Genomic DNA, 10,159 nt, shown 5'->3' with positions numbered 1-10,159 from the left:
TACTAAAACTTCAATCGCATGTTTGTTGCTCAATTTATTGGTTACATGAGATCACATCTATATCTAAAAGTTGCATATCTTATACTAAAACTTTGTAGAAATAAAATCCATGTAAGATAATTTTTAATATAAAGTAATTATGTAACCTTGTAAACACTTTTAAGCAGTGTTGTAAAAGTCGTCCGACTTGACCGACGCGTCGGTCGATGCGTCGTTTTTTTGGGTTCTCCGTCCCATTTTTCTGAAAACGACTCAAAAGACGGTCATAGCTAAAAGTTCGGTCAAAGTCAGTCAAATTTTCTTCAAGATTGATATATTTTAAATTTAGGGTTTGTTTTCATATTTTTGGCCGCTCTTTTCTCTGTGTTCTTACTGATTATGTACTCGATAACATTAATTGAGTTTGAAGTTTGATTGTTTTTAAATTCAAGTTCTTAATTAAGAAATTTATGGTACATAATCAACTAGCTTACATATATATATATAAATATATATTTAAGAAATTATTAATAAAGTCAACGTTGGTCAACGACCGGGGGGACGACCGACGCGTCCTTTTTAGGTCTCGACCGATGCGTTTCCGACTCGCGACTTTTACAACCTGCTTTTAAGTGAACACTCTCATTACTTTTCATAATGCAAGAATATCTTAACCCAAGTATTTAAACGCTTGACGTTTAACTTTTGTAAGTTGTTTTCCACTACAAATGTAGCGTGTTTACTTTAATTTTTGCAAAAGAAAAAACTACTAAAAATTGACCGGTATCTCATACCCCAGGGGTGTAAACACCAGCAACTTCAAAATTGCAGGACGCTGATGTAACATTTTCAACCTCCCGCCAATAAATATATTTCCCCCAAAAATTATTTCAATTTCCCCCCAAAATCTCATCTACGAATCAGAGTCCCAAACCCTAATTGACAGATTTCAGATTCAAACCCTAGGATCGGAAAATGGAGAACAACGGCGGTGCAGCACCGACTGGTTGCTACAAGTGTGGCCGGCCCGGTCACTGGTCACGTGACTGTACATCAACTTCAAACCCTAACACTAACACTAACGGTGATAGATCTAGTAACACACCTGTAGCTACATCACATCCTTTTAAGGCAAGCGGTAATTCGTTTTCAGCTCAAAAACAGCCGATCGAAAAGCCGAAGAAGGTTCCGAAAACTAGGCCTAAACTTACGCCGGAACTGCTTTTATCCGATGACGGTCTCGGATTCGTCCTTCGACATTTTCCGAAAGCTTTCAAGTTCCGTGGACATGGTCATGAGGTATCGATTTTGCTTTTCGATTTTGATCGTTAAATGTACGTTTTTAGAATTTTGAATTTAATTCTCATAATTGATGATTATTTGATACATGATTATTAGTAGAATTTCATTTTGTGGATGTAATTCGTTTTAGGTTTTTACATGACCTAGTTGGAAATTGGAAAATTAGTTTACATGAGGATGCTAAAAGACTAGATCAAGTATGTTAACTATGGACAAAACTTATATTTATGTAATTCTTAAAATTTAACACAACGTAATGTGTAGCAAGAACATACTACAATTTCTTGTCTCAAAATGTCTCAATTCTTAAAGCAAGAACACAAGACAATTTCTTTTTTTTTTTTTTTTTTTAGAACGGCTTGGTTGGTCCCCCTCCCATTACCCCCCACTGGAAACCCACTTTCGAAACATCGCACGTTCGATTTTATTGTGTACCGCTCCCGCCATACGACAAGGACACAGGACCCCACCAACCTGACGGCTAATGGGTTTATGCACAATATGTGGGAAAACCAGCCCCATTCGAGAATTGAACCTGTGACCAGGCGGATCTCTACTAAGGAATTGTACCACTCAGCCAGAAGCTCGGTGGTAACACAAGACAATTTCTTGTCTCAACTTGTGTAAATTGTTTTACCGCGTTATACTTCACCATTTTGATAATGGCTAGTTCTGTTGACAAGTAGTACATTATGCCTAAATGTATGCCCATAGACTTTCGTTGTGGCACCATCATTAAGGAGGCTTTTTCTTTTTAAGAATTTAGATACGGGTATTGAACTTGAGATTTATATTAATTTACTTTGTATCTGATACCATATTCTAAATATGGTATTACAGTATTTGTTGGACGTTGGTAACCACAGTTTAATATCAGTCGTGATAGACCATCCAAATATCAAGTTATGCGCGGATTATGTGATTCAGTAACGATTTTATGGTTGTCTCGTACAATAAAATCATATTTTCGTATACAGAGTAATATACATTTATGTATTTATGTTATGTAGAACAAAGATTCAGAGAGAGACATACAAAACACAAGTAGTACCTTACACCTTGAATTTCTCTGTGATAGTGTCCATTAACATGTAACTATGAGAACTCATACTTCGCCCCAACCTAGATGGCTATGTTAGGCATCCGAGGCAAGTGTCAGACCATAGCTTGCTGCTGAAAAACGTAATAGGCCAGTGCATCTCGCTTCGCTATTTAAAGGTCATTGGCTTCATTTTTTTATGTTGGGGGTGACGATAGCATTTTACTAGTTTAGAAACTATTAAACAAGCTACTAATTGTGTTTTATATTAATCATGCTCATATGAATGTGCTGAAGTTTTATCTCAAGTATTCATTTAACTCATTGAATGGATAACTATGCAGACAAGTGATCTGGGGAATCTACTAAGTTTGTATGCAGAATGGCACTCGCACCTGATTCCTTATTACTCATTCAACCAGTTCATTCATAAGGTAGAACAAGTTGGTGGTTCAAAACGTGTCAAGGTAAAACATCCTTTTTTAGGTAGCTGTAGCAGTTAAGGCATGTATGCTTAGTTTAAGTGGATAATTTGAATGCATCAACTTATTCTTACATCTAGTAACCTAGGTTTTCTACGGTAACCGAACTTTCTGGATTCTTTCTATATTTATTTTGGGTAATATGGTCCATTGCGTCTGCTTTATTAGATTCATAAGCTGTAGTATGCCATTTGATAGAAAGGTGATGCAGTATGCCAATATGAGGTAAAACTGGTCTATGAGTAATCTTGACCTATAAACATAAGATATGAGTTGCAGTGATATATTTGTCAATAGTTTTATATTTGCTACATTGTGACGTAAATGTACTCTAGTATGTGGTCTCACTTAAGGCGTCTTCTAATGCCCATTTCATCTTTACTTCTACCAGTATTATTTTAATCGACCCTATCACTTTTGTATCTGCTTCTTTGAACAAATAATTGATATTCACTGTATCATATGCATAATTTATTAAAAACTATAACCCTGCATTATTCTTCAGTACTTGACCAATATCATCACTGTTTCCTTGTGAATAACATTTTTCATTTCAATCCTACTATACGTGATACATTCTACTAGTTGCATTTTGTCTCTACCTTAACCTGTCAAGTCCCATCTAAGTTTACTATAACTATCTTTTATGGCATTTAGCTTTTAATAGGAGCTTTTATAATTTTTCTCACACGGTGTATGGTCTACTCTAATATGATGGGCACAAGAAATTAACTGCAAATTTCAATGACCAGACAACAGGCTGATTTACCCCATTTAGTTTAAGTAAATTGTGAGTCCAGTATGCACTTCATCAACTGAATATACTTCAAAAAATCCGCTTTATGTTAAAATAAGTTTTAGGTGTTAAAAATATGAAATGCTATGGTTCATAATTGTATATTGAATGTTGTCTGGTAATGTGTTAATATAACTATCTGATGTTGATTTGTTAGTGACTTGAACAGTTAAAATGCTAGTACTAACTGAATTGTAGTTATCAGCTGATGCCAATATTAATGTCAAAGGCTAATTTTTGTTGGTGGCTGATGTGTTAATAAAATTAATTGATAGCTAATAATTGCGACTCACATGTAGACTGATGCCAGTATAATTCTTCAATTTAGTGTTAGCATTTTCTCAGACGTTATTTTATCAGTGGTCTGTCAATTATTAATACAATATTTTGCAGTATAGTTTTTTTGCAAGCCATGTGTGCAACTGGTATATATGCCTAGGCCTTTCAAGGTATTTTTAGTTTGCACCTACGGTGAGCTAGCGCTTACGTTACAGGGGGCTCGTTTGGTAACTTGTATGTATGCATCATGGAAGTCTTTCTATATAAAATCATCAATCTAGATAAAAATAGTGTAAAGTTATTCATAATTGCAGCATCTTATTAATGTAAAAAAGTTTGAAGACGCCCTGAAGTGATGTGATTCTTGCCAACGCTATAATGTTTAAATGAGCCACTATGTATTTACTGCTTTAATGCACTGAAATTGAAAATAGGGAATTTCACGCTGCTATAATTATTTTTATTTAATAATAATAATTGGCTTAACCAGTTGTGCATAAGAGATCTGCGAGAAAGAGTTGCAAATGGAGGGGACCCAACCAAGCTACTTGAAACACCCGATCCTAATGAAACTTCGAATCATGCACAAGGTACTTCTTTACTGGTGTCTTCACAATATTGGATGTTCTGTCAATTTTTTATTAATTTTATCGCTGTTCTGTACATTTTAGACTTCTCCATTGTTTTCATTTGAAGAATTGTGTGTATTGTGGTCTAGTTTAATACAGTATATGTACATCATACTTAAGTCTAATTCTATTTCTTGGTGTCTTGCTAGATATACATACACAAATTTACTGCCAAATCTGTGTCCTTAAGTGTGAAGCTATTTTGTTTTCCGTAACTTTATAAATTCAAAAATAATTTTTTTTGGTAGTGGCATTACGAAAAAGTCATAAATGTTCAAGCATTGTAATACAACATAGTCAAGCAAAGATAAAAGCCACTAGTTTTCTGCAAAAATGACATGCTGTATATGTACTAGCAAGCAGAAAGACTTCAAACACTGTTTTTCACATGGTGTTTTTTTTTTGTTTATTTTAATCAGAGATACGTTTATTTCACTTGGTCTTCTGGATTCTCCTGTAGTCTTGTTGACCTCAGTTTGTTGTACCAATCAACCTATTGAATCCCCCCACATATCAACTAATGATTGATGATGTAAATTAGTTCATTCTACACTTCTATTTATTTTCGAGAAACAGGTTCTGATACTTCATTTTTTATCATTCTGTAGATGCTAATGACTTGGATGAAGTAAATGTTCACCAGGATGATACGATGCCCAATAACGACACAGATGATTTACAACACGATCTGTTTCAGGAGATCTATGATAACGCTAATGAAGTAAGCATAATTTCCGTTCGTACCATTTTAAAATTTAGATATATGTGTATGACACCCGTATAATATAATTCTAAGATCCTAACTTGTATTGTTACTAGGGACCATCTCGACCATCGAATAACGAGTTTACCATGGACGATACATCTGTACAAAAGGAATTGCCTAGTCAGAGTAAGGATGATGCTAACAGCATTGAAATGTCAGAAGAAGTAAAGGCTCGCATAGAATCGAACAGGTTAAAGGCATTGGAAAGAGTAGCTGCTCGAAAACGGGCTTTGGAATCTCAGGCCTCTTGATTTTAAATCTGGTGTAATTGTGGTATTTACAATATCTATAAAGTTGAGAAAGTACTTGTATTTTGTTGGTATTAACAAGCATCTGTTCAAACTAGGCACTTTACTGATTTTGATGTTTCTAAAAATCCACCACTGTCTCACTTTACTTTGTTCTGAATGTTCTTTTTTAAACTTGATTAAAGGTAGCATTGTTATTATATAAGTAATAATTATTATTATTATCTTGAGCAAATGAAACTTTAATCTAATCTTTGTGTTCCTAGGTACCGTTTATTTTTTAAGATGTAATTGTATGAATTATTTATGTAAAGAAGATGTGGAATGGTCTTTGTGCTAAATATCGAAGACTATTTGTTTGTGCTTAAATATTGAAGACTATTTGTTTATATATCTGTTAAATATAAATATAATTTATAAGTATGAATTATTGTGTTTTTTTTTAAATGATAAAATTACTGACTCAAAAGAAATATGAAAAGTTTTGAACAATAAAAAGACGTTTCACAATCTTTATCATACATAGAATTTCCATAATAAATTAGTCAAATAAGATTCATAATTTCTTTTTAACTTTTAATCTTACACACGATAATAATATATATGTGTGTCTGTGAAAGTCGCCTTTAATACCAAACATACTCGGTAAACCATGTTTTTGTGCATGAAAATTATAAAGTCGAGCAATATCTTCGGTAGTTGATATTCGCAAATACTCTCTAGCAAACAAATGAAATACGCAACAGCAAATTATTGACAAAATGTGCGTGAACTATTAGCGTCTCCCTCCACTTCTTCTTCCGTTAAATTATTGACAAAATGAACCATTTTTTCATCATCAGAATCGAATTCTAGAAGAAACTCGAGCATTTTGTATGTTTTATACATTGTGACAATTTGATATGTATGAAATTAGAAAGGAAATATGATTAAAATGGTGAATTGTATGTGTAAAAATGAGTAAATATATAAGGTATATATATATATATGATAAAAATATTGGATTAATTTATTTATTTTTTTATTCAAACCAAGTGAAACGGCTCAAAAAAGAAGAAACAGTGAAGTTTCGCCATGTGTACAAACAAGGCGTTGGATCCATCAGCGGATACCAACCAACAGGGCCGGTCCCGAGAATTTGAGTGCCCGGGACGGTGCGAAGCAAAAGGGCCCCAAGACCCGTACAAGGATAATATTTTTTTTGGGCCCAAGGATAATACAAGCAAAAAGGCCCAAAATTACATGGACTAGTATAAGGAATTTTTTTTTTGGGCCCCTTAAAAAATTGGGCCCTGGACATATGTCCACCTTGTACCCCCCATTGGGCCGCCCCTGCCAACCAACGCCGGACAAAAATGGCTATCCAACACTGCGATACCCCGCAATGGGGCGTTGCTTTTTCTCCAGCTCGAAACCGTCGTCATTTGATGGATGCAATACAAGTGGTCAATGGGATAAGGTAATGTATGATTCACAAGACACTATGCATCATAAAATTGGGAGTAGTACATAGGAAAGGGGTTGATGGTAATTAGCTTTTCACTTGGGTTAGAGATTATTTATGTGGTAGAAATGAGGATCTTATTAATAGTCTTTTCGGGATTATTGGTAAACCTGTGTTGTGCGATCGCCCGGATTCTTGGACATGCTCTTTGAATAATGATGGCCGTTATACAGTTAAAAAAGCTAGAGAGCTTATTGATCACTTGCTTCTTCCGACCTCGCAAGTTAAGACTATTTGGTACATGTTTATGCCTAGAAAAGTTAATATTTTCTTATGGCGTTTTCGTTTATATTCTCTTCCTGTTCGTTGGAACCTATCCGCGAAGGGGATCAATGTCTCTTCTATTGTTTGTCCGTCTTGTAATAATGGGGTGGAGTATAGAGATCATTTGTTTTTCGAATGTGATGTGGCTCGGGATTTATGGCATAAAATTCGTATCTGGCTTGATTGCGATATGCCTCAAATGTCATCTTGGGATTCCTTTTTTACCTGGTTAGAAGGTATTCGTTTACGCCCGTTGTCAAAAGATCGGATCATCGCGGTTGTGGTGACGTCTTTATGGGCTTTATGGCGGTTCAGGAATGGTGTTGTTTTCTTAGATTATTTTTGTAACAAAAGTAGTTTATTTGATTTCATTAGATTAATTACTTTTCGTTGGATTAAACATAGAGGTCACTTAGTTTCAAACTGGAACTCATGGCTGTCTATGCCTTTGTAATTTTCCCTTAGCGCCTTGCTAGGGATCGTTTTATTTATTTATAATCATTCTTTGGCCGTTAAAAAAAAAGTACATAGCAAAGAATTACTTGCTAATAAAATTACCAAACAAATTACTAGCTACTTTATGAAGACAACTTTAGGATGTAATGTATGATTCACATGGCCAAAATTTTTATATGGATGGAATGAATGGGTATACGATTAGATGTTCATTTTCACACCAATTTCAAAAATCTCGACAGTTTATTATTGCCTTTTTTCCTTTCTTTTGATTAATTATAAATAATCGCCTTTACATATCAAAAAATTAATTAAAATGTGAATCAATCTAAAACTAATAAGCGAAAAAACACTTGAAATACCAGGTACAATTATATGGCAAAGACTCAGTTCCAATTATATACTCTCCGTAGTATTTCTTTTTGTCAAGATTCATCTTTTTTATTATTCTTTATGTCAGCAATGTTCGCCAGTTAAGTCGAGATCGATGTTTCCATAGCAGTTAAACACCCGTTTGAAAAAATATTCCCGAGTAAATGAGATGATTTTTCAACACACGCGCATACATACACGCGCGCGCGCACACACATGTTTTGTAGAAGTTTATGAGCTATATTGATTTAAATGGTTTCTTTATGTTCTATAAATTTTCCTTAGATATTGACACTGCTAAAGTTGCCAGAAGACAACTCAAGGAAGCTATACTCGGCACTATTTGTCAGGTTTAACTAACTATGTCGATCTATTACCTTTTCTGTTCTGTATCTGATTTATAAGAATACTCGAAATTCACTGGAATAGAGGATCTGTATTGAGGTTTTACTCCTTTAATCTCACGTATTGAGCATGAGCAGGCCATTTTAGCTTTACTTGAAGCAAAAAGAACTTCAGGAATTGTGGTCAATATTAGTTTTCAATAATAATAATAATTTTCATCAAACGTCTGTTGTCCCAAGTATGCTATATTCATTATCAAATGGTAACTTAAATGTTGAATTATTTGTAACTTTTATATGTTGCATTTACAGTTTTTTTTTATGGCAAGATAATGCACAAAATGAGTGTGGAAGCTATGGGAGTTGGAACATTAAACCTTACTGAATACCTTAGGGAGCAAATGCAACAAATAAATCTACATTTTGATTCATTATATACCCTGTGCTCTTTGAAAGAGCTATAAAATAACTTATTTATTTTGATAAGATGAAACCTAATCACATGGTTTTAAAATCCTAAATAAATGATGGGTTGTATTGACATGTAAACATGTGTTATGTTGCTCTTGACTCTGAAGTCAAATCGTGTAAAGATACAGAAGCATCGTATGGATGTTGAAATTAAAAAAATTGTTCTTGAAGGTGTACTTATACAGTTAAATAGTAAATATTGTAAGAACAAATCAACACCAAGTTATATGACTTTTGTTTAACTACGAGCTCTTAGATATCCGGCCATATTTTGTTTAAACAAAGGTTTTGAACATAACTTATATATGAATGTGATTGCTTACCCAAATAATATAGGTGGCAATTTAGATTTAACTAGAAAAAGATGTACGCGCGATGCCGCGGGACCTTTCGAATTCCATTTTGAATACACGTGATTAGTACCTAGTATACTTAATGACCTCGCTTTGTGTTCATAAAGCGTTTTGTGTATGTATATGTATGAAAGATATCCCGGGGTATTTAGCATTTTTAAAAAGCGTCAGTTTCACGTATAGTTAGTTGCGTTGTGTTCGTAAAAGTATTTCGAGTTGAATGGTGGTGTCGGAAAAATTTAACCCGCGGCGAGCGAGAAGATATGACCCGTTAAGAATTTGAGTGGAGATTGTTTAAAGTTTTTTATTAGAATATTAATTTTACATTCTACCCCCTAATTTGAGGGTAGAATTGTATTTTGGTTAAAAGGTTGGGGTGTTTTTGTTTGTTTTGTGATGTGGTATTCTACGGATCAAACGGTCAAAATTTTCATGGCTAATAGTATATATCTAAATTATACTAACATCTTAAACATTTTGTTTTAATTATACAATACAATACAATACAATACATTGTCACAAAACAACATAGAAAATATGATAGACTTGATTAGTACAATTCAATTTCATTAATGATTGCTTTCTTCATTGTAATTGTGTAATACATGTAATCGCTGCTAATGGTAACGCATTCAAATACTATATTTTAGAGCTGTTGTGTAAGGGCTATGCTTGTAGCGACCCCGACAAATCGTCAAGTGACGGCGTCGACTACGTGGGTCCCATTACCTGATTATAAGTCTTTAAGATAACGTTTGACCAAAATATGTCGCCTTCATTTCAAAATAAGGATTGTTTCAAAGTTTACAAGAATTGTTCAACCAAAAGTTAAGTTACAACGTTATAAGTACGATTGAAATCTAGGCGACACAGTT

General features: G+C 34.0%; 1 protein-coding gene across 1 annotated transcript; it reads left to right on the top strand.

Annotated features, from left to right (window-relative positions):
- Nucleotides 1-951: 951 nt before the first annotated feature.
- On the top strand, nt 952-5,655 carry LOC139850619 (uncharacterized). Its single transcript, XM_071840173.1, has 5 exons — nt 952-1,278; nt 2,665-2,787; nt 4,368-4,467; nt 5,115-5,227; nt 5,326-5,655. Exons 1-5 carry the CDS (start codon nt 955-957, stop codon nt 5,521-5,523), a joined length of 858 nt encoding a protein of 285 aa, XP_071696274.1. The 5' UTR covers nt 952-954; the 3' UTR covers nt 5,524-5,655.
- The last annotated feature ends 4,504 nt before the right edge of the window (nt 5,656-10,159 follow it).

The sequence above is a fragment of the Rutidosis leptorrhynchoides genome, chromosome 5, assembly GCF_046630445.1.
Source record: "Rutidosis leptorrhynchoides isolate AG116_Rl617_1_P2 chromosome 5, CSIRO_AGI_Rlap_v1, whole genome shotgun sequence".
In the NCBI taxonomy this organism is placed as follows: domain Eukaryota; kingdom Viridiplantae; phylum Streptophyta; class Magnoliopsida; order Asterales; family Asteraceae; genus Rutidosis; species Rutidosis leptorrhynchoides.
Note: the sequence above shows the minus strand (reverse complement) of the source record. Positions and strands in the feature narration are given on the sequence as shown.